Consider the following 24,860-nt stretch of genomic DNA (forward strand, 5'->3'; position numbering starts at 1 on the left):
TTTGAGACTTATCTGTGGACGTCGTCACATGTTCACTGCTGAACGACCGTTTATTTGGAAAGAAACTGAGAGTTAATTGACCAAGTTGGAAACATTCCCAGGTATTGTGGGATTAAGTGCTCTCTTACAGCCAGGAAACATTAGCAACATGGAATGTGAGTCTTTTTTTTTATTTATTTATTTAATTATGTGCAGCAAGGACATTGTTGACAGTTGTGTGACATCCTTGCAACTAATTTATTAATAAATTAGAAACACTAGAAAGAACTGCTTACAGACCGTGACAAAAGCATCGGTTGTTGCCATCAGTCAATGTGAGAATTCATACTTTGAGGAATTTTCTCTACCCCAGTGCACAAGAACTAAACATACCCCTCATCTTTAGCTTCTCAGTCCATGCCATTATGAATTATTTACAGTAAGGCCAGAGTCCACAGGCCTGTAGCATTAATTCCAGAGCCCTGTGAAGCTAACGTTAGTCTAGCCCCAGGGGACGAACCAGCACAAGTACTGCAGTTCTTATGTGTCTGTACCCTTTTAATCGGGTTTAGCATGACTGCAGGAGACTGTGCAGCGCAGCCGGAGTAAAATGCCATCCCCGTCCACCCAAATGACTGACTTGGTGGGTCTGATATGAGCTGTTTTTTCCTCAGTACTGTGGCCCCCACGCCCCCCGCCTCCAATTGTTCTACCACAAATGTTCTGTAATCCATTTGCACGCTACAGCTTTAAACACAGGAAGAGCCAATCAGTGGCACATTGCAGCTAATGGTGCATGGTAATGTGCATTTGAAACATATTTAAGGCTGAGTTTACACGGTGAAACTTTATTGCAACTTTAGTTGCTTGAAACCAGCATGAAACTAAATTTGAGTTGCGTAATGTAAAGTGTCCTGCAACTCGTTTGAAACTTATCCGCAGCAGTTGCAAGCTTCCCGGCTTATCAGAACAGCTAATCAAATGGCAGAGAACACGTCCTGTGTTCATGCTGTGTGACATCATTTATAAAAATCAGGCTAATGGACAGTGGACAATAAGACTAAGGGCAGTAAAACAATTGGTTTATTGACTTTATGTCAAAAATTAGTTTAGCAAGTAGTTTTTGCATTTTGTTCTGTTTTCCTGAAGCTAACGTTTCTGCAAACATCTGGTTTAACTGGCCAGCTAGTGCTACCATCTATTTAAATAACTGCTCTTTGTTCTTCTTGAGCCTGCCAGCATCATGATCTGCATAGCTGGACTGGTTTTCTTATCTTGACCTCATAATTTTACACAGAGCTCAGATTAATTTTGGATCTGTTATGAAAATTATTCCAGAGGAGGAGACGACAGATGTGCTTCTAGGACAGACTGAGCAAGACATTAAGTAAAACTAAGGGCTACATTTGTTTTAGTTTAAAGACAACAGATTAAAGAAGCCAAATGTATAATAAAGAACCCAAGATAAATGGATAGAATATAAAATAAAGGGAATAACAGCTGCAAATATGTAAATATGTAAATACATGCAGATGACTTTTAAATGGCAAGAATGAAATGATGTATCAAAAATAATCTGCTAATCTGGTTAATCGAATACGTAGCATGCAACTTATCAAGTTGCATGGAAGTTTCATAAGTTGCATGCACATCATCAAGCTACTTGCATTAAAGTTTGACTGAGTAAAGCAAGCCTAAGATCTTAGGATTTTTTTTTTGTAGAACATATTTAATGGGGATACTTCACACTATACCATTCACCATCATTCATGCAGAAAACCAGTTAGTAATGTTTAATAAATTTTACATTATACAAAAAAATTCAGATATTTAATTAAAGCTGCACTGGTTTTAGGGATTTGGAGACCTCTGTGGTGAAAGTGTGTAATTGCACACGCTATGTGGAACATTTAACATGGGCTGTGCTTCAGTCTCCTTCTGTGAGCGGATGAATCTGATTATTGCGAGTACAGTGAAAGATTATTATTCAGTATAATAACATGTTTACCTGCTGCTTCTTTACTCTGTCAGCACAAACGGTAGAGAAAGCGGCAGCGAGCGCCACGTTTGTTTGTCTGCATCTCCTAGTACCAGGACAGTTTGCGTGATTTCGTGGAGTTCTGTTTGGTTCAGCAGCAGCTGAAAAGTTGAGTAGTGTGTGATCCACAGTATTTCAGTCACCCAAAGAAATCTGCCAAAAACAGTCGGATAGTGTGAAGTCCAGTCTTTTATAATCTGTTCAGACTTTAACAGTCTTATAGTGAACCCAAGGCTTTATGACTGACCATTACAAACATTCAGAATTTAATGTTTGATGCAACAAACAGGTAATTGCCTATTAAAGACATTATCAACAGTTAATGATCATGATAAAAAGGCCTTAGTCAAGCATATTATTACAAACGAGTAGTAAGTTGAGGTTGTGCCTGTTGGGCTCATCGTGCAGAGCACTGATTTACCCTGAGCCAGCCTGAAGATCTGACGGAGCTTCACTCTCATTGCAGCATTTCCATAAAAGCTCCTCCCCACAGCAGAGGAGTAGCTTCACCAGCAGCCACTGAAATATACTCTCATGCACTTAGTTGTGTAAATGTGACGTGGAAAGCTCCGAGTGTCATTCAGTCCGTTACTGCCCGTGCCCGTTGTGCGCATGATAATGGAGCGTTTGCATATTTCAGCAGCTCTTGTGTCACCGTGCTTTCTTGGACGTGGGACCACTAAATAATGCATTTAGATCCTCTGAATTGGTAGATTATAGTGAGACTGTATCAAAGCATACAGTAATACTGTTAGTCCTGTACTAACGAACCCATTGACCGTGCTTTGAAAGTCATCGCTTGTAGTAGAGACAGTGTCAGGTTTGGCACCCCCTAAATTTTAGGGTGGATATACACTGTAAGCCCGGATAAGTTGAATTTACTTTAAATAAAATTAGTTGCCTTAAAAAAAACTCGTACGTTCAAATTATTTTCATTCAACTTTTTTGAAATTGCAACTATGATAATGTTCCATTAGGCAATTCATTAATTTATACTTTTTTTTTTCTTTTCAGTTTAAGAGACATTGACCACTTTGCCTTACCCTTCAGTGTAAATGTGGTCACTGACCAACACAAACCCCAACTCATCAGCAAAGACGATAACCTTCACTCTTAGCCAGCAACACAGGGTCAGACAGTTGAAAAGCATATATATAAAGCATACGCCTGAGGAAAGGCAGCCTGGGTGGAATGAACACACGCTGGCGGTGAGTAAAACAAATGGAAAGAAACCCAGTATGCAAATAGGTGGAGTCAGGAGCCAATGGGAAAGGACTATATGATTTATCCAGCAAGACCGTGTTAACAAAGCAAACATGTAACGATATTTTACAGCTTAGCGTCACTCAGTTTCACACATCTGTTCAGCGACTTTAACGAGAAAGAAATTATTAAAACCGTCATTTTTGAATGTGCAGTTTCAAAGTTGCCATAGCGACAGACTAAACTAACAGCAATGAGTTCATTTAACTCAAAAATGGCATTTGAGTGTACAGTATCATGAGAAACGTTCCCTTAACTTAAAATTATTGCGCAGTATGTTGGATATGCTGGGTTTTATGTACAACAGGCTTTGAGTTTAAACAAAATGCGGGATTACAGTGTGGGACAGTGCATAAAATCCCATGATGGAATCCCATTTAAAAAAGTTTCGATTCTTTTCGTCGTTCAGTAGAAAGACGCTATGAAGGTGGATATCAGTGATTCATACTGCTTTCCAGAAACGCTCCAAATGTTCCCACACTGACTTCCAACACAAAGGGTGTGGCTGTGGTTTAGGGAGCGCAGGGCCCTCATGTGGTTCAAATAAAGCCGCCTCCGCTGACATTTAATGTGTCAGCCGCTGTCAGATCTATGTTGGGTTCAGGTCAGGAGATCACAGCAGGACTGAATCGCTGGATCACTGGATACTCACTCACTCACTCACTCACTCACTCACTCATGCACTTGTAAAAGCATTCAGTACCAGTATTAAGCATTTCTGAGCCTTGTTGGAAGGATTTTTGAACAAATATTCAAGCATTCCAGCGAGAAAGTACACAGGGTGTCCGAAATAACAGAAACGGCACATGAGGTACTTGTACTTGCTGGCCATTTTATCTGAAACATCATGTATGTGCACTCTAGGTTTATGGTTATGGTAGCCCATCTGTTGCTGCTCAGTTTATCAGCCTCCCTTCAGCATGTGCGTCAGTGAAGAAGGTCCAGATATTGTTTATTGATAATGGCTATAAATTTGGACAGTTGAAATGTTAGAAAATGCCAGGTCTTCTTTTAACATGGACAAAAGTGAAGCAGTGAGGACTCTTATTTTGTTTTCTTTTAATGTGTAATCGGTGTCCTATGTCAGTTCTGATGCACTAAACAGAACCCTTTTTTTTATATTCACCCGATAAAGCCGTGCTGCAGCCCTCCTTACATGGAACTTGAGCATTCCTCACGAAAGAGGAATGAGGGCCTAACTGAATGATGTGCTTCCGTCAGAAGGTGTTAAACACTTCGTATAGCCCCAGCCTAATAACAGCAGCTCTTCGGCTTAACACAGTTAACACAATGGCTATAGCCATTTTATTATTTTAACTGGAAGCGATTAACAGACTATACAAGAAAGAACAAAGGTATCGTTTAGCCAGGTAGTTTTTTTTTCCTAAATAAATATTCCGTTTTTATTTGAAGTAAAAGCAAATGATGGAATGTAACACTTAGGCCCCGCTTACTCCCACCACTCAGCCCCTCGCACTTTGGTGTTCATGTGTTCATGTCTAGAGGTAGGGTGTCCTGATATTTTTGCTGAGACAGAGAGGTAGGTGGAAGCGTTAGGGCTACATGGCCCTCCAAACGGAGGTTTTTCAGTGTGTTATGAGGGGAAAAAAAGAAAAAAAAACTAAGATTTTTCGGCTGCGCGAGTGACCAAATAAACCCACAAATGTATTTTCTCTGTTAAAAAAATCATTTTTCTTATTTTAATGGCGTTTCAGTATGTTATGGTCCTTTCCTTCATAACAACCATAAAACAAATGTTAATAGTAAGCTGATGTCTTGAAAGCTAGCTAGCCAAATTTCCCGTTCCACCTTAAATCGACCTGCAGTTCTGATGCCTGAAGTGCCAGAATGTAACTGCTGCTCCATTTAAGGTGGAACTGGAAAATACGAACAAAAAGCTGATGAATAGCTGAGTTCAGCTTCACATGACTGAAGAATTAGGGCTGGGTGATGATAAGTAATTGTCTTATACGCCCTTTTTTGAAGGCGTATGATGCCCTAAATGTAACTGAAGCCCAGCAGTGAGGAGCTGAACTTTCCCCTCCTCTGCTGTCACCGCACACGGGCTGGGTCGCCTACAGAGCAGCGACGGTAGCTGTTAATGAAGTGATGTTCCTTTTGATTTGAGCGTCCCATTTCGTAGAAGGAGATTTCAGCCTCAATTCTGAGGAGCAAGGTGACACTTGAAAACAAGGGATAGGGTGAAAGTAAAGATACGGGACTGGACCTAAGCATTTCTCGTCATCAGGCAGTGTTGAGTCTGTCATGATCATGACTTCTTAGCTGATAGAACAAATTTCCGACTAACGGTTTAATTGTCCTTTTGTTCAATACTCCCTGGCGTGTATACGGTCCAGAACCAAATCAGAGTCACCGACACTCTGCTTTGATCCTATAGTGATCCGTTCACTTTGTGGTCACTCAGTATACCATGAAAAAGTGTTACAGCATTGAAGGTTATGTGCCCTTGATCAAGGCACCTAACCCCCGACTGCTCCCCGGGCACTGTGGATAGGGCTGCCCACCGTTCCGAGTTGGGGAACCTCCAGCCCATACATGCTAAAAACATTAAGATTAGGTACACAGATAATAAATATTGCGTACGCTGCGCCATGATGTGTTACAGTGAACTCATTTACTGTTTTCTTGTATTTACATTTACTTGCCTCATCCCAATGCCCCTAATTCACAATTAACTTGGCGTAATATGATTGTGAAATATAAGAGCTGTGGAAAATAACTGCCATCTCAGATGGTCCTGATGATGTGATTATGTAATGTGCCAGGCTTTAATCCAACTTAGTGTTGTAGTAGTATTGTACTGGTGTTAGTATCGCCTGATACTTCTTTCTTCTTCTTCTTTCGGCTGCTCCCTTTAAGGGTCGCCATAGCGGATCATCTGCCTCCATCTTGCCCTATCTACTGCCTCCTCTACTTTCACACCAACCATCTCCATGTCCACCTTCACTACATCCATAAACCTTCTCTGAGGTCTACCTCGTCTCCTTCTACCCCGCAGCTCCATCTCCAACATTCTTTGCCCAATATATCCACTTAGTATCGCCTGATACTAAAAGTTTTAATCTTGGTATTGAAAGGAAGGGATTGTTCCATGCTGCCTTGTGGGGTTCTAGATAGAGATGCTCCGATGCTACTTTTTGTTTCCGATGCCTAATCTTTTAGTATCGGCCAGTACAGAGTAGCGATACTAACTGTATCTAACCTAACTCAGAGATTCTGCCTTCTGCATTTTTACTGCTGCTTGTCGTCCTGCACCGCTGACGTGTTAAGTTCTGTCTACTGGACCATGTGTCAAATTGCTTCGTAGTGTCAGTTGCAGGTATCGGTATCCCCGTCACCGATACTGCGTTTAAGCGCCAGTATCGGTGCTGTATCGATATCGGTGCAGCACTAATTCCAGAGTAAGGCACTTCTTTGTTTGTACAGTCTGTGTGTCCGGGTGTATCTGGGGACTCTTGGGATTGAGGGCTTCTCTCGTGTAATCAAGGACCTGCCGCCTCCAGGGGGCACCTGTAGAGCTCCTGATCCTCACACAAACACGTGTGCCATGGGACCTCGCCCCTCAGCTCCTGCGTTCCCCACCGATTGAGCTCCCTCAGCAGCGCAAACCGCTGCTTTGTTTTCCAGCTTAGAGTTCAGAAGCAGAAGATGCTGGAAAGAACTTTAAAGCATTGGAGCCCCAGTTTTTCGTGAGCGCTGTTGCTGCAGCGGACCACCGTCAGAACTTTGAACCCACACACAACGTCCGGTTCCGGATGCGTTTTATTCCAGTTTCACTGTACCACACGGCTTCGTTTGAATAAATTATGTGATGGTAAAAACATAATGCCTTACGGAAACAAGCAGTTACATGAAAACATAAAACGTATATATAGTGTGTGTGTGTGTGTGTGTGTGTGTGTGTGTGATATATATAGTATTAGTAATTTTAAACAATATGGTTATTTGACCCTGGACACCTAAACATCTATAAGATTGTAGTCGTGTAAAGGTCACAATAAAGGACAAGTTCTTTTGCCAGCCTGTGTTTATCACATCAACACAATAACGACAAACATTGACTCATGACTTTTTTGCCACCATTAAAAACAAGTATCTGACTGATATGGTCATAAGTTTTGAGAAGAAAAAAAAAATCTGATGACTGATAATATTGGCTGATAAAAATGATTGGATACCATTTTTAGATATAATTAGATTTTGAATTTTTTTTTATTAGATTTAGATTTTAGTTTTGATTAAGGCTGTACAGACTGATATCAGATTTTATGGTATCAACAGCCACGTTTACATGCAGCCTAATCATCGGTTAATAATCCGACTAATAGCTCAATCGGAATAGAATACGTCCATGTAAACACCTCAATCGGAACAGACTAGTCCAATTGAGGCCAATCGGAATACAATTTCTATCCGTTTGAATGAGGTGGGTAAACCTCTAAATAATCCGCTAAATAGAAGAATAACGCCTGAATCCGATTACACTCCAATCGATTGTTTTCAGTCAGATTGGCAAAAGTCTTTGCATATAAACACAGCCAGTGCTGGTTCTTGATTATTGCAATTCCTAAACTGAAAAACAAAACATTTTGTGTATATATATATATATATATATATATATATGTGTGTATGTATGTATATATGTGTGTGTGTGTGTGTGTGTGTGTGTGTATATATATATATATATATATATATATATATATATATATATATATATATATATATATATATATATATATATATATATATATAAATAAATAAATGATATACAAGTGTATGTTTTCACTCTTTACATTAAATTAACTTCCATCCATCCATTTTCCAAGCCGCTTCTCCGTCAGGGTCGCGGGGGGTTGCTGGAGCCTATCCCAGCAGTCTTCGGGCGGAAGGCCATTAAATTAACATGTAACATTAAATCCTCAAAAGTAAACTTTTTTCACAGGTTGGTTACAATACAAAGCAAGTAACAGAATGTGCTTAATCAGTCTTCTGTTAAATCTGGACTGTCTGCAGGAATATCAACCAAACTGTATCTTTTAGGCCCAGTTGAAAACAGCAAACCAGCCCAGCATTTCCCCTTAAATAAGAATCTGACTGATGCCTCACAACAGACTGTACATTTACACGCGCTGCAACCTGCATGTGAAAATAGCGTTTCAGGGCAAAACCTTGGCAAAGCTATTGTGAAACAGTAGCTGCACTCCAAAGCCTAGGCTGTAGCCAAGCTAGGGCGGGTGCTCAGTCGGACTGTCCTATGAAGACTCCTCCTTAGTAGCCAACTGGTCACACAGATGGAGCAGTCCTAACAAGGCTGCGTGGTGACATCACCAGAAAGGCCCTGCCTTTTGCAAACGCGGCACGAAACTTATGAGGGAGCTGGTGAGAAAAAATAAGAGCCTACTGCATTGAGTTTATCGCTATGAAAGCTAATATGCCAGCAAGCTTGTGAAGTACATATATACAAATACGTCTGATTAAAATACGATTTACACCGATCAGGCATGACATTCTGACCACCTCCTTGTTTCTCCACTCATTGTTCATTTTATCAGCTCCTCTTCCTATATAGGTGCACTTGGTAGATCTGCTGTAGTTCATAGAGTCTAATAGAGTGGACAGTGAGTGGACAGTGAGTGGACACAGTGTTGAAAAACCCCAGCAGCACTGCTGTGTCTGATCCATTCAGACCAGCACAACACACACTAACACACCACCACCACGTCAGTGTTACTGCAGTGCTGAGAATGATCCACCACCCAAATAGTACCTGCTCTGTGAGGGTCCATGGGGGTCCTGACCACTGAAGAACAGGGTAAAAGGGGGCTAACAAAGTATCAGAGAAACAGATGGACTACAGTCTGTAACTGTAGAATTACAAAGTGGAGCTATACAGTAAGTGGAGCTGATAAAGTGGACAGTTAGTTTATGTTCTCTTGGTTCCTGTTTGGGTCTGATTTTGTTTATTGGGCAGTGGAAAATGTGATAAAGCTGGCTTTGCATGGTGAAACTTTCATGCAACTTTAGTTGCTTGAAACCTCAATGAAACTAACATTAGCTTGAGTTGCATAATTTAAAGTGTCCTGCAACTTATACTAAACTCAGCGTGGTGCAAGTGTCAGCCAGTCGGCTTGCAGGGTCACCTCAAACAACATGCTTAAACCATTGATTTCACTGAATCAGTGGACAAGACACTAAAACAGAATATTGTTTACTGGCCTGTTGAAAATTAGTCGCCCCAAACCCCCTGGCCCAAACCCCCTGGCCCAAACCCCCCCGGCCCAAACCCCCCAAACCGAACTACAAAGTGCACCTATATAGTAAGTAGAGCTGATAAAATGGACAATGAGTGTAGAAACAAGGAGGTTTGTTCACAGAGAACTGTGGCTAACCGAAGACCTTGAAGGATTCATCAGTTTCGTCCTTGAAATCACTCTGAACGTAGGCTGTGTTTCTAGGCTGTAGACGAAGGGTCCTTCACTGTGGAACAGCCTTCTGTGAAGTAGCGGCTGAGAAATGCAGCCTCGCCTTTGGAACGCAGCTTGCGTCTCAGGCATTAGGCATCCTATTCATAACCACTTCACCTCTGAATGGCGTTTAATTCTCCAGACGTCTGGTTCCCATCACCACCAATGTGAACAATTCTGACTCTCAAGTTTCTCTAGAACTGAGCGTTTCGCACCAAATGACTCGACGTCTTAGCCATTCGCTGATGCAGAAATTCTGAGAAATTGTGGGAAAGTTGTCAACACACACACCCAAAAGTCCTTTTGACTCGCTCCAACTTTGCTCCAGCCTTCAGAGTGGCGCTAGCGGCTAGCTGAGGATGCTCTTGGTCATTGGAGTCTGGCTAATCAGGGCTTTGAACTTAAATCCTTGCTAGTACAGAGAGACGGCCTTTGGCTGAACTTGCCATCTGTGACAAAACTGGCTCCATGTTTCTCCCTCATCATTAAAGTCAGCTGGATGATGGGAGGTTTGTCTCCGAGGATGATATTAAACAGAAGTAGCCTGGTCTTGTGGGCTGATGGGATACTGATTAGCAGATACTGGTTTGTAGCGCTGGTAACATTTAGAAACCAGTCGAATTTGGCAGAGCCTGACATGCCTGCCATTAAATATCATTATAAAGGGTTCTAGTTGTGTTAGATGTGTTGCAGATAAACATTCTTCAATCTTCATTAGTTTTACTGTATATCTGCTGCTTAATGTGTTGATCTGTCATAAGCACTGTTACTGAATTATGTCCATGATGATCATTTGGGAGCAAATACCAGCAGGACTTTTTTTATTGCAAATACAACAGGCTTTTCCTAGCAGCTGCTTCCCTCTGCTGGTTTGATACAGCACTACATATTAAAAAATATAGTCTAAATCAAAACTCTTTTCACTGTGTGAGGATAGTCTGATGGTCTGTACTGGTTTAAAGGGCCCATATGCTGCATTTTTTTTGCTTTTAATACTTTGCACAAGATCCTGTTAGAACATATGTGTATTTGTTTATCCAAAAACAGTTCTAATTAATTTACACAACCATTTTGCAACCTGTTTTTACTCCTAACTGTTAAACAGGCTGTTTTTTGTTGCTGTGCCTTTAAGGCTGAGATATGTAAATGAGCTCTGTTCTGATTGACCGTGCTGTATTGTGCTTCATTCAAAAGCATTCAGTGGTGAAGCACTGCTTTTAACTGGTGTGAAATAGCACTAAACTGCTGAATAGGCAAACGTATGTAAACGTGTTGGTTTTTGTGACATCACAAAAACACCGAATTCAGGCTTGCAGCTTCATTTCCACTGTATGTTCATTTGGCCTGTATGATAACGTTTTGCTTTGAAGCTTTAAATATGTTTACATACTACATTAAAATTTTTTAAAAAGTTTTTTATTTTTTAAACAAAAGCAATGAAAAGACGGTCTTCCATGATATGGGCCCTTTAATGTCCAAATGTTGCTTTTCGTTTGTTGAGGTCTGGTTTGATTACATAAGCTGTCAGATGAACATGAAATATGAGATAATATGAGTAAAGATGAGCGCCAGAGCTGTGCTTTATTACAGGTATGAATTATACGATCATTTGTCACTTCATTAGAAACTGCAGCTTCAGTATGCAAATTAAACCCTATTTTTTTAAATGTAAAACAAATGCAAATTGAGGGGAATAAACCACGTCGAATCAGAACCATGTTTGACTCGCTCCACTGGGTGGCGCTGTTTACACTCTCTCACCAAACCAGGGTGTGTTGAGGAACTGGAACACAGTCTGTAAGGTGTCTGGGTCCCCTGTCAGTTAGAATTACAGGGCCTGTGTGTTGGGTAGCTACATAAAAGTCTGTGTAATTTAGGTTTTCCTATTTCTGTAGCTGTTACTGTGTAAGAGCAATGATCAAACTGCAGAGCTTCTGGTGTAAAATCAGCATAAATATAGACATTTCTGTTAGTTTGCTTGCAGAACAGTGAACTAAATCATTTCACGACAGCCATTAATTTACAAAATAACACTACCAGTTAGTTAATTGGTTATATTGTGTACTTTAGAGAGGTAATTATGCAGGTATCGACTGTGGCACACAGGTGTAAAATGAACTAGAACTACACACCAATCAGGTGTAACACACTGACCACCTCCTTGTTTCTACACTCATTGACCATCTTATCAGCTCCACTTACTGTATAGCTGCACTTTGTAGTTCTACAGTTACAGACTGTAGTCCATCTGTTTCTCTGATACTTTGTTAGCCCCCTTTTACCCTGTTCTTCAGTGGTCAGGACCCCCATGGACCCTCACAGAGTAGGTACTATTGTTGTGGTGGGTTATTCTCAGCGCTGCAGTAACACTGAGGTGGAGCATGTGTTGTGCTGGTATGAGTGGATTAGACACAGCAGTGCTGTTAGAGATTTTAACACTGTGTCCACTCACTGTCCACTCTATTAGACACTCCTACCTTGTCAGTCCACCTTGTAGATGTAAAGTCAGAGACGACAGCTCATCTGCTGCTGCACAGTTTGTGTTGGTCATCCTCTAGTCCTTCATCAGTGGTCACAGGACGCTGTTGGCTGGATATTTTTGCTTGGTGGACTGTTCTCAGTCCAGCAGTGACACTGAGGTGTTTAAAAACTCCAGAAGCACTGCTGTGCCTGATCCACTCAGACCAGCACAACACGCACTTACACACCACCACCACATCAGTGTTACTGATGTTTATGTGATTAGTTAGTGTTATAGCTGCCACCAACAGCAACTTCCTGCACCAGAAACTGGATTTAAGATCAGGATCTGAAGCGCTCTGGTCTGAGAGGCTAAGATTGAGAAGATTTGTTGTGTGATTTTGACCTCTGATGCTCGCGTTTCTAGCGATTCCTAGAAAGAAAAGCCTCACAAACTGCTTGACTGCACGCGTCAGCTGGAAAAGAGTCGTGATTACTGTGTTTTCGGCTTCTCCTGAGCAGGCTGTTCCTCAGCCGCCCCCCTGCTGCCCACTTCCTCTCGTTAGCGCTGCTAAAGCTGTGCTAATGTGCCATCCTGCTGAGGGCTTCCCTGCGATGCTGCCACAAAAAAGCCTGCCCGGGCCAGCCTTCGTCAGGGTTTTTCCTCAATCAGCCAAACTCAGCCAAACTTTCTCCCAGGTGGAGGGGCTTACCGCACCAGCTTGTACTCAGTCACTGCAAATGAGCAACGTATTTGGCTGCTGTGTTCAGCTAGAGCTGGAAATTAATAGAGAAAAAATCCAGTCCAAGTCTTTTGCAGTCAAAAGTGGGAAAAGTCCTAAGAAAAGAGCCAAGATGATGTTCACGTTGCCATGGAAATAGAGCATGGCTCAAATAAAGCTAATTATGTCTGTATAGGCACGTGCTTTTGAAAGTGAAGTATGTCAGAAGCTGCCGTGCCGGGAGCGCTCCGATGCTTTTTGGCCCTGAACTCGACTCGCCCGTGTCCGTGCCTCTGAGTGACGCATCCATGTGAGTGGGGCAGCAGTATCTGAGTCACGCTTTGATAGTGAAGCGGTCAGACAGCCGAAGCGATGTGGGAACGGGGGAATTGGTGCAAAGAGTACAGCTGGCATAGAAGGCAGTGTAATTACATGACCTCATTCTTTAAAGGACCCATAACGTCAAAAACCTTTTATTTTTTTAAAATAAGAATTCGTTGGCGTCTGTAAAGGAGTTTTTAATAATGTACACTTTTAAACAGGGTTCTTCAAGGGTTCTTTAGTACACAAAATGTATATAGTTCTATATAGAACCATGAAAAAAAAAAACCCTTTGCATGATTGAAGGTTTCTTTGGTTCTTCAGGTTGATGGAGAGTGTGTATTTTTAAAAAATGATTCTATATAGCACCAAAAAGGTTCATCTCTTATGACAGGCTTGACATCGTAACCATAGTAAAACCCTTTTTGGTACTCTATGGAACCCTTTTCACAAAGGGAATCATCTGTCGGGATCCAGAGCAGTCCAGCCTCCACCCTGGGTCTCAGACGTAGTGTTATGTTACAGCTAATACATTTTTAAATTAATATTCTAATTTTAATTTCATCTGTTTTCTAATGTAAAAAAGTTATTATTAAATCCAAAGATTAAAAACGTTCTTGCAAACTACCCAAAGTAATACAGCCAAATGGAGAAGATGAAAAACCAAACTTCAGCCGACGTTTCTTTGGAAGGAGAGGAAAAGTTCCCATCTTCATTTAAGTTTCAGGTGGAAAGTCGGCTCCCACAGCCAAAATGCAAAGATTCACACAATACATAAATTTTATACTTTTATACCGAATGTGGTCATTACTCCTCCCTGGGGTACTTTCTTAACTCCTCCTCTCTGACCAAACTAGGGTTCCCATTGGCTATCGTTATATTCGCTATGTTAAATTTACTTTTTGACACCTACATGCTTCGTCTGACAAGGACCATTTTTACGACTTCTCCATAATGGGATTTTTAATTATTTAAGTGTTATGGCCCATCTTTCCTCGCTACTGATCTATCTCCTAGCTAGCTTGCTTTTGGTGAACAGGCCGTATTTCTTTACTTGGAGATGTTCGGTTATCTCTCAAGGCCTTCTAACAGTGCCTGCCACGGACAGCCTCTCCTAAAAACATTAGGCCTAACTTTTCCTACCTAAGGCTGCCTGGGCCTATCTGGCTCAGTTAAAATTGACTCTGTACTCTATTTTAATCATTTCTAAATTAATAATTGCTGCAAACCTTTTATTAATGAAAACTCAAGGATATATTTTATCAATAAACTTCTTCACATCTTCTTCACATCTACAGCACATGCTCCATCAGTCTGAATTTTTCACCATGCAAAGAACCTTTAAATCGTGTAAAAGGTTCTTTAAGTCTTAATAGGTCTATATAGAGCCATTTTCTTGACTGAAGAACCCTTGAAGAACCAATTTTTTTAAGAGTGTAACATCAATAAGGGTTCCATTTTCGTTACAAGCCAGATAACCCTTTCTTGGTGGTACACAAAAAAAGATGGTTCTTTAGTAAGTGGTTCTGTATAGGTTCTGTATAGAACCATGAACACTCAAAGGGTTCTTCTGTTGTTACAAGCTTGACATCATAACCATGGTAAAACCCATTTTGGTGCTATATAGAACGTTTCTTTCAAAAATGTGCTATATAGAACCATCTCCAGCACATTCTCCATCAATCTGATGAACACTTTCAGGATGCAGAAAACCCTTTAATCATGCAATGGGTTCTTTTAGTGTTCATGGTTCCATATAGAACCATTTTTTTACTAAAGAACATGTGAAGAAGCGTGGTTTTAAGAGTGTAGCTCCCAGTAACACTTTTTTTGGATAGTCCACTTTAGATCAAGTTACATTTAAGTAAATACATACTGTCTACTAAATTGATCCTAATTTAATTTAAGCCTGGCTTTAACCTTAATCGTAACCTTAACCTCAGCCCAAAACCTAAACCCAACACTGGCACTGGTCCTAGGCCTAACCCTGATCCAAATCCTAACCCTAACAATCCTGACCCATTCTTTCACTAATGTCTGTAGAAGCAGTCTGCAGGCCTAGGGGCTTGGTTTTATACACCTGTGGCCAAGGAATTGAGTTCAATGCCTTAATTCAACGATTTGGATGGGTGAGTGAATACTTTAGGAAATATAGTGTATGTCTGAAATAGTAATTTTACAGCAGAGGGCAAAAACATTCTTACCTTCTAGTGTTAGTAAATGTAAAGAGGTTTTATTCCGCGTGATTATAGAGCATTTCTTTTGGTCCATTCATTATGAAATTTAAATACAACATAAAGGACAACTGGTGTGTTGACATGATGTAAAAAAAAATAAAAATCAACGTAAATGGAGATGCGTTCGGTCCTCAGAATGGAAAAAGAAAAGATACAAGAAAATATAGCTTATGAGCCTTTTAATGCCCTACTTCACGTTCAACCTAAAATAAAGACTGGCGCGAACACCTTGTCCTTTTTACCTCCCTGGAATGAAGTGACGTTTTAAATGAAGTCTGGTAATAAACGTAGTGAGTCTGAAGTGCTTTTTGAGGAGTGTTCTGAAAGCCGTGTGGAGCACCGCTCCTTCTTTTTAAAGCCATTATCCTGCACATCCATCATGAGGCGTTCCAGTGAGCTGTGCTGTGATTTGATCTTATGGCATGCCTACAGAATATTTCTATCTATTTTTAGCACTCTTACTCATCAGCACCTATGTTCATGTGTTTTAGAATCTTTTTTATTGGCACGTATGAATGCAAGGACGTTGTTGCGAATGTGTACACAGAGAGGAAAATACAGCACTGCAGATGTCTCACAAAACATTTATCTGGATAATATGAGTGTTTCAGGGGGTGGGGAGCAGTTTATCATTAGGGTAAATACAAACAAGCATTAAGAAGGTAAAAGTAACAAGAATTTGTAATCTGACTAATAGCTCAATCAGAATAGAATTCATCCATGTAAACACCTCATTTGGAATAGTCTAGTCCGATTGAGGCTATACGGAATAGTTTCTTTCCCCTTGAACGATGTGGGTAATAGAAGAATAATGTCCATGTAAACGCCTGTATCTGATTACATTCCCTATCGGAAAGTTTAAGTATGTTCTGCATGTGCGTCGCGTCATAGTGAAAGTTTATAACGCTCATCATGGCAGAGCAGAAACTGGTCTTTAAAAGACGGTAGTGGGATGGACGTCCAGCTTATGTGTCTCAGATCATGACGTCTGCCGTCATTTTAAAGTGAAAGCACTGCTCACTGCTGCTCATCTCACTCTGACTGGATTTGAGTGATACTCATTGTCAATGTAACGTCTGCTGTAAGTGGTTTTCTATGCATGCTTGTAATTTTGTTCGGATTACTTGTTGTGCGCATGTAAAAAAGACTGTTCCATCAGATTGTTGAGTAGAGTGAGCATAAACACAACAGTCTTAATCGGAATATATTCAGATTGGCAAAAATCTGTGTGTAAACCATACAGTGGGTTAATAAGAACAGCTCATTAGATCTGTGTAGTGTGAGATTTTTAACGTATTTCGGATTATTTCAGCCCTGATATGGGTCAGTTCTTCCTCTTTAACACGGTACCCAGCGCTGTGTGCATTTATCGAGAGAAGGCAGTAGATGCCAGCAGTCTGTCTTCCATCATCTCTGAGTGCTGAACTTTCCTCATTTCTTCAGGATTGCTTTGGTTCATTGGGTTCTGTCAGGTTTGGACAGACCACCAGTGTCCTCCTCTCCCACTGCACTGCGTTTGGTCTCTGCCGGGTCACGTCAACAGGTCACAGCTGGGCTGACCAATCAGCTCCCAGCACCTTTACCTCTCGCCTTATTGGCTGCTCCCTCTTCACCCCTCTCCCTCTTGCTCCCCCACCCCCCTCTCTCTCGGTCTCTCTTCCTGCAGTTAGTGTAAACACACTCCATTAATACTCCTCCCACTCGGGATGCTACCCACCTTCAGGATATTCTTTCTTTTCTTCGCTTTTCCTCTCCTCTCTCTTGGGAGTTTTATGTTTTAATGCCCCCCTCCAACCGGTCTTTGCTGACGTTGAGCACCCACGCTGTGAGAGGAGAGAGAGTGAAGGGGGAAAAAGGAAGAAATTGAATGGAAATAAAAGAGAGAGAGATAGACATTGGATGAAAGAGAGGGAGCGCGAGACATTGGATGAAAGAGAGGGAGCGCGAGACATTGGATGAAAGAGAGGGAGCGCGAGACATTGGATGAAAGAGAGGGAGCGCGAGACATTGGATGAAAGAGAGGGAGCGCGAGACATTGGATGAAAGAGAGGGAGCGCGAGACATTGGATGAAAGAGAGGGAGCGCGAGACATTGGATGAAAGAGAGAGAGCGCGAGACATTGGATGAAAGAGAGGGAGCGCGAGACATTGGATGAAAGAGAGAGAGCGTGAGACAATGGACGAAAGAGAGAGCGTGAGACATTGGACAAAAGAGAGCGAGCGCGAGACATTGGACGAAAGAGAGAGCGAGCGCGAGACATTGGACGAAAGAGAGCGAGCGCGAGACATTGGACGAAAGAGAGAGCGAGCGCGAGACATTGGACGAAAGAGAGAGCGAGCGCGAGACATTGGACGAAAGAGAGAGCGAGCGCGAGACATTGGACGAAAGAGAGAGCGAGCGCGAGACATTGGACGAAAGGGAGAGAGAATGGATGGAAATAAGTGAGAGAGAATGGATGGAAATAAGGGAGAGAGAATGGATGGAAATAAGGGAGAGAGAATGGATGGAAATAAGGGAGAGAGAATGGATGGAAAGAAGGGAGAGAGAATGGATGGAAAGAAGGGAGAGAGAATGGATGGAAAGAAGGGAGAGAGAATGGATGGAAATGAGATGTTGAATCAGTTTGGAAGATTTAAAAAAATGAGATATTTAATTGAAATATGAAAGAGAGATTGGATCCGAAGGGGAGAGAGCGCAAGAGATTGGATCCGAAGGGGAGAGAGCGCGAGAGATTGGATCCGAAGGGGAGAGGGCGAGAGAGATTGGATCCGAAAGGGAGAGGGCGAGAGAGATTGGATCCGAAAGGGAGAGGGCGAGAGAGATTGAATTTGAAAGGGAGCGGGCGAGAGAGATTGGATCCGAAAGGGAGAGGGCGAGAGAGATTGGATCCGAAAGGGAGAGGGCGAGAGAGATTGGATCCGAAAGGGAGAGGGCGAGAGAGATTGAATTTGAAAGGGAGCGGGCGAGAGAGATTGCATCCGAAAGGGAGCGGGCGAGAGAGATTGAATTTGAAAGGGAGAGGGCGAGAGAGATTGAATTTGAAAGGGAGAGGGTGAGAGAGATTGGATTTGAAAGGGAGAGGGCGAGAGACATTGAATTTGAAAGGGAGAGGGCGAGAGACATTGAATTTGAAAGGGAGAGGGCGAGAGAGATTGGATTTGAAAGGGAGAGGGCGAGAGAGATTGGATTTGAAAGGGAGAGGGCGAGAGAGATTGGATCCGAAAGGGAGCAGGCGAGAGAGATTGGATCCGAAAGGGAGAGGGCGAGAGAGATTGAATTTGAAAGGGAGAGGGCGAGAGAGATTGAATTTGAAAGGGAGAGGGCGAGAGAGATTGGATTTGAAAGGGAGAGGGCGAGAGAGATTGGATTTGAAAGGGAGAGGGCGAGAGAGATTGAATTTGAAAGGGAGAGGGCGAGAGAGATTGGATCCGAAAGGGAGAGGGCGAGAGAGATTGGATCCGAAAGGGAGAGGGCGAGAGAGATTGAATTTGAAAGGGAGAGGGCGAGAGAGATTGGATTTGAAAGGGAGAGGGCGAGAGAGATTGGATTTGAAAGGGAGCAGGCGAGAGAGATTGGATCCGAAAGGGAGAGGGCGAGAGAGATTGAATTTGAAAGGGAGAGGGCGAGAGAGATTGAATTTGAAAGGGAGAGGGCGAGAGAGATTGGATTTGAAAGGGAGAGGGCGAGAGAGATTGGATTTGAAAGGGAGAGGGCGAGAGAGATTGAATTTGAAAGGGAGAGGGCGAGAGAGATTGGATCCGAAAGGGAGAGGGCGAGAGAGATTGGATCCGAAAGGGAGAGGGCGAGAGAGATTGAATTTGAAAGGGAGAGGGCGAGAGAGATTGGATTTGAAAGGGAGAGGGCGAGAGAGATTGGATCCGAAAGGGAGCAGGCGAGAGAGATTGGATCCGAAAGGGAGAGGGCGAGAGAGATTGAATTTGAAAGGGAGAGGGCGAGAGAGATTGAATTTGAAAGGGAGAGGGCGAGAGAGATTGGATTTGAAAGGGAGAGGGCGAGAGAGATTGGATTTGAAAGGGAGAGGGCGAGAGAGATTGAATTTGAAAGGGAGAGGGCGAGAGAGATTGGATCCGAAAGGGAGAGGGCGAGAGAGATTGGATCCGAAAGGGAGAGGGCGAGAGAGATTGAATTTGAAAGGGAGAGGGCGAGAGAGATTGGATTTGAAAGGGAGAGGGCGAGAGAGATTGGATTTGAAAGGGAGCAGGCGAGAGAGATTGGATCCGAAAGGGAGAGGGCGAGAGAGATTGAATTTGAAAGGGAGAGGGCGAGAGAGATTGGATTTGAAAGGGAGAGGGCGAGAGAGATTGGATTTGAAAGGGAGAGGGCGAGAGAGATTGGATTTGAAAGGGAGAGGGCGAGAGAGATTGGATCCGAAAGGGAGCAGGCGAGAGAGATTGGATCCGAAAGAGAGCGGGCGAGAGAGATTGGATCCGAAAGAGAGCGGGCGAGAGACATTGAATTTGAAAGGGAGAGGGCGAGAGAGATTGGATTTGAAAGGGAGAGGGCGAGAGAGATTGGATTTGAAAGGGAGAGGGCGAGAGAGATTGGATTTGAAAGGGAGAGGGTGAGAGAGATTGAATTTGAAAGGGAGAGGGCGAGAGAGATTGGATTTGAAAGGGAGAGGGCGAGAGAGATTGGATTTGAAAGGGAGAGGGCGAGAGAGATTGGATCCGAAAGGGAGCAGGCGAGAGAGATTGGATCCGAAAGAGAGCGGGCGAGAGACATTGAATTTGAAAGGGAGAGGGCGAGAGAGATTGGATTTGAAAGGGAGAGGGCGAGAGAGATTGGATTTGAAAGGGAGAGGGCGAGAGAGATTGGATTTGAAAGGGAGAGGGCGAGAGAGATTGAATTTGAAAGGGAGAGGGCGAGAGAGATTGAATTTGAAAGGGAGAGGGCGAGAGAGATTGAATTTGAAAGGGAGAGGGTGAGAGAGATTGAATTTGAAAGGGAGAGGGTGAGAGAGATTGAATTTGAAAGGGAGAGGGCGAGAGAGATTGAATTTGAAAGGGAGAGGGCGAGAGAGATTGAATTTGAAAGGGAGAGGGCGAGAGAGATTGAATTTGAAAGGGAGAGGGTGAGAGAGATTGGATTTGAAAGGGAGAGGGCGAGAGACATTGAATTTGAAAGGGAGAGGGCGAGAGAGATTGAATTTGAAAGGGAGAGGGCGAGAGAGATTGAATTTGAAAGGGAGAGGGCGAGAGAGATTGAATTTGAAAGGGAGAGGGTGAGAGAGATGGGGGAAATGATGCAGTGAGTGAAAGGGAGAGGTATGGAAGGGAGAAGCCCACTCGCCCCGGCTCAGCTCTGACTGTGCCCATGTGATAAACCCCACGCTCTGTCACAGATTTGTCCTGCCTCCCTCCCTCCCTCCCTTGTTCTCTCCTCCGCCTCTTCCCTTGTTCCCTCGTTCACCCCAGCGCTCCACTCTGTGCGCTCCTGCCGCTCTCAGTCTCTCCATCTCCCATCTCTCCTGGGGGGAAGAGCTGGCCGAATCGATTCCGATAAAGCTGGATATCTCTCTCTCTCTCTCTCTCTCTCTCTCTCTCTCTCTCTCTCTCTCTCTCTCTCTCTCTCTCTCTCTCTCGCACGCTCTCTCTCACGCTGAGCAGAGCTCTGCTCAGCACTCACAGCATGGCTCCCATGGGGCCTCACTGTAAACACCTCCGCCGTGACGGACGGCCGTGAGAACTAGAGCGAGACACAGACAGGCGGAAAAGACAGCAGAGACGGAAACCGATCGAGCAGACCCGATTGCTCCGAGGAAGTGAAGGAAGAGGAAGGAGACGGAGGAGAAGAGGAAAGTGGAAAGAGGGAAAGGAGGAGAGAATCCGTATTGGAGGGAGAGAACGAGTGGACAGGAGGCAGGCTCGCTGGATGAAGGAAGCAGTCTGGCTGGCCCAATGGAGTGAGGCTGAATGGAATGAGGGTGGATGGTGCGGGCGGGCAGCAGCAGCAGCAGTGGAGGAGGAGGAGGAGGTGGTGGCGGTGCGGGAGGAAGTGGCGGAGGTGCAGGAGGAGGCCGGCGGGGCAGGAGCAGGCAGCGTGGCTCAAGGAGGAGAGCATCCGGCTCCTCGGTGGCCGAGCGCCTCAGCTGCCCCCGCGGAGAGAAAATGTCGCCCAGCATCAAAAAGCTGGACTGCTTCTCGCCCATGCTGTGCCACTGTAAAGTGGCCTGCACCAACAGCACCATCTCCCTCATGTTTGGATGCAAGGTGGGTGGTAGAGTGACACCCCCCCCCCCCCCCCCAAGCCGGGGGGATTCTGGCTTGATCGACTGGTTTGGGTTGTTTTGTCTGTCTCTGCTTCAGTTGTACTTTTCTGTGAGCTGATGTTGGAAGTTGAGTCACACTTGTACTTCAGGTTCTCCCTGTTTATGTACTTAAAGTTTGTGGATAAATTAGTAAAAAACTCAGTCTTGCTCGTTTTCGAGATTGGGAGGCAGTCTCAGCAGTGAGTGTGGCTTTGCTTCTCGAAAACAGTATATAAATATAAATAAAAGATAGTTTTAGGTAAAGTGAGGTGAGCAGTACATTAAACCGGTGAAAGGCTTGATGGTGGTGGTGGTTGTACGTGTTGTGAATTCAGTTACGTTTTGACATGGACTTGCAGTCATTTTACTGAGGTTGGTTGGCCCATACCATGCCTGATGGAAAAGGATATACCGCTATGAGGGCTGTGGCCAGATGCTGATATCTTTTTTCTGATGTTTTTCAGTACAAATCAGCTGATAGTGATACACATTTATAAACATACATATTTTACAGCCACAACGGTAAAACATTACTTAAATAGAGTGGAGAAGGAAATATTTCTCCTTTTGCAAATTTCCTCCAGGTGCCTGAGGAGAAATGATCTCAAAAGTCTAGTTGCAGTCTAGAGCTAGTAGAGCTGGGCGAGATGGGCAACAATGTTATCATGATACACAAAATTCATATCGTTCGATATCAATACACATCGTGTATATAAATAATAAATAATAAGTCATTGTTTCTTTAAAGTTTTCAGGCTGATTTTTGCTCCTGGTGGTTAAAGCTGTTTTAAGCTATCCTTTATGGTCAGAACACGACAGGCACTCACCAAACAGTGGAACATCTCACAGATCTGTCGTGGGACAGTGGGCGAAAGTGTCTGGTGAGCCGTTTTTATCAGCTGGAAAAGCACAGACGCAGTTTTTGTAATAGTCGTAATTTAAGAGAGAAAATCGATTATTTTTAGCTGTCTGGTGACGAGCGCTCGGTTATCTGTTCCGAGTGCTAAACAAGTGGCCACAGCAGTGCTAAACTGTCTAGTTTCTCAGCGTAGTACGAACAGCAACCGCGACCACGCCGCCTCACTGCCGTCACTTCCACCACATCCGTGTCAGAGCATATCACGGTATTCAGACACCAGGTAGCGACGCCTGGGTTTCTCTATTCTGTCCTAGTGGTTTAAAGGGTGAACCACAATATATCTGACGCTCGCTGTGTAAAAGCATTAACTGCAGTGAGGTTCTCTCACAACAGACAAGCAGAGTCCTCCTTTCAGCTACGTTTAAACTGAAATCGGTGCTTTTGTGTCCTGTTTACTCTACAGTAACATCAATTTGTTGTGTTGTGCAAGTGACTGAGCGCTGCATCAAGTCAGCCAGTAGCTAAAAATATTTAGACGGGAAAGATGGCGCTAGCCCGCTTTCCAACGCCTCACAGCTTCCCAGTTTACTTTCATTTAAATCAGGGCTGTAATGAACATGAGCCCACTTCTTTCTTCACTTTCGTTGCTTGGGAAAGCACTAATACTTAAATATGAGTGTTTCCGCTGTAACAGTGCTGTAGTTGACAGGAGCAGACGTGATTTAATGCCGCTAAAGCTTGACAGGATGTACAGAAAGAGGTGAGTTCACTGTCGGACAGTAGTTACGCTCCTCATCTCGTCACTCACACTTGATCACAGGAGAACAGATCACGAGTCGCTCCACTCAAACAGGAATGTATAACTCAACGTTTCAACCGTTTCAATCTCTCCCTCTCTAATCATGTCAAAATACTTGGAAGTGTGCCCTCTCCTGGCAACAGCAGCATAGTGTCGCTTTCCATGCAGTAGAAAACGCCCAAAAAATCGAAAATTCATTGAACCTTTCTTATCGCTCTATCGAGGAAAAGTTATATTGCGATAATTATCGCTATCGGTTTATCTCCCAGTCTTTGCAAAATCATAGTCTGTGATTAGAAATTCTGTGATGTTGGCTTTTGATGTGAGAGGGTGTCAGACTTGAGTCTTTTCTAAGTCTTTCCAAAGTCTTCCAGTGTCTGGTTAGCTTTACTGTCCATATATAGAGTGTACGAAGTGAAGAGCGAAGGTTACGTTTTGGAACTTGAACACTGTTTACAAACTACGTCAACACACTTTCATAACATCAATACAGACCCTTTCAGACAAAACGGTTTATCTAGGCATTAATTGTCTTTGCTTTTAAACAAACCCACAGTGTGCTCTCTGCACCATCAGAACCATGTCCCTTATGTTTGCAGCTAGAGTGATTTTGGTTTGGTTGATTGGGGATGTCTAGTTGTTTCAGGTCTAGATGTTTAGTTGTTTCAGACTGTTTCAGATTCAGTGTTATGTCTCTGTGTAGTCTGGCATGAAATCTGACACGAATGGCGTGAAGTTGTTAATTGGAGTTAATACTGTAAACTGAAAGTTCAGTCAGCTTTGTAGTTTTGCATTTGTTTTTGAATTGGTGAAGAACTCTGTACAGTAGGTACGTACAGCTCCATGTCCCCCTTGACCAGATGTAAGGTAGGTGGGAGACGCAACCCCCAAGCTGGCGTTTGGTTTGTTTTGGTGTGAGAGCGTGCATGAAGGAGGAGAGATGTTTGTGTGTGTGTTTGTTTGTTTGTTTGTTTGTTTGTTTGTTTGACTGCCCGTTGTAGGTAGCTGACAGACTGAAAGACAGCTTAGCTTCTCCCTGAGGAAGCACAAATGAAGTGTTAGCAGCACTCTCTCCCAGACTGTTGAGAGGAAAGCCAGACAGGGAGAGAACGGGCCTCTGAGTCGCTCTACGGAGACAAAGCACGGCATTCTCTGGTCCTGGAGATCTACCTCCCTGCACAGTTTAGCTCCAACCCTAATCTAACACACCTAATCCAGGTGATGAAGGACATTTGAACAGTAGAGCCAGGTGTGTTGGATCGGAACTCTTCAGGGTGGTAGATCCTCAGGACCAGGATTAGGCACCCCTGGCCACCATCAGTGTCAGTTAGTTTCACTTTGTAGTTCTACAGTTACAGACTGTAGTCCATCTGTTCCTCTGATACTTTGTTACCCCCCTTTTACCCTGTTCTTCAGTGGTCAGGACCCC

The 24,860-nt window shown here is 43.4% G+C and overlaps 1 protein-coding gene across 20 annotated transcripts in view; it reads left to right on the forward strand.

Moving 5' to 3' along the window:
• dlg1l (discs, large (Drosophila) homolog 1, like) overlaps nucleotides 1-24,860 on the forward strand; it is a 204,596-nt gene that overhangs the window by 58,765 nt on the left and 120,971 nt on the right. Inside the window, exon 1 of one of the 20 annotated variants that reach the window (XM_017720036.2) lies at nucleotides 21,552-21,735. The exons of 18 other annotated variants lie outside the window; for them this stretch is intronic. In XM_017720036.2, coding sequence (XP_017575525.1) covers nucleotides 21,634-21,735 — 102 coding nt within the window. In that variant the 5' untranslated portion in view covers nucleotides 21,552-21,633. Of the gene's footprint in view, nucleotides 1-21,551; nucleotides 21,736-24,860 lie in introns of those variants that run through there. One more of the 20 variants, XM_017720037.2, reaches the window with a different exon arrangement.

The sequence above is a fragment of the Pygocentrus nattereri genome, chromosome 19, assembly GCF_015220715.1.
Source record: "Pygocentrus nattereri isolate fPygNat1 chromosome 19, fPygNat1.pri, whole genome shotgun sequence".
Lineage (NCBI taxonomy): Eukaryota > Metazoa > Chordata > Actinopteri > Characiformes > Serrasalmidae > Pygocentrus > Pygocentrus nattereri.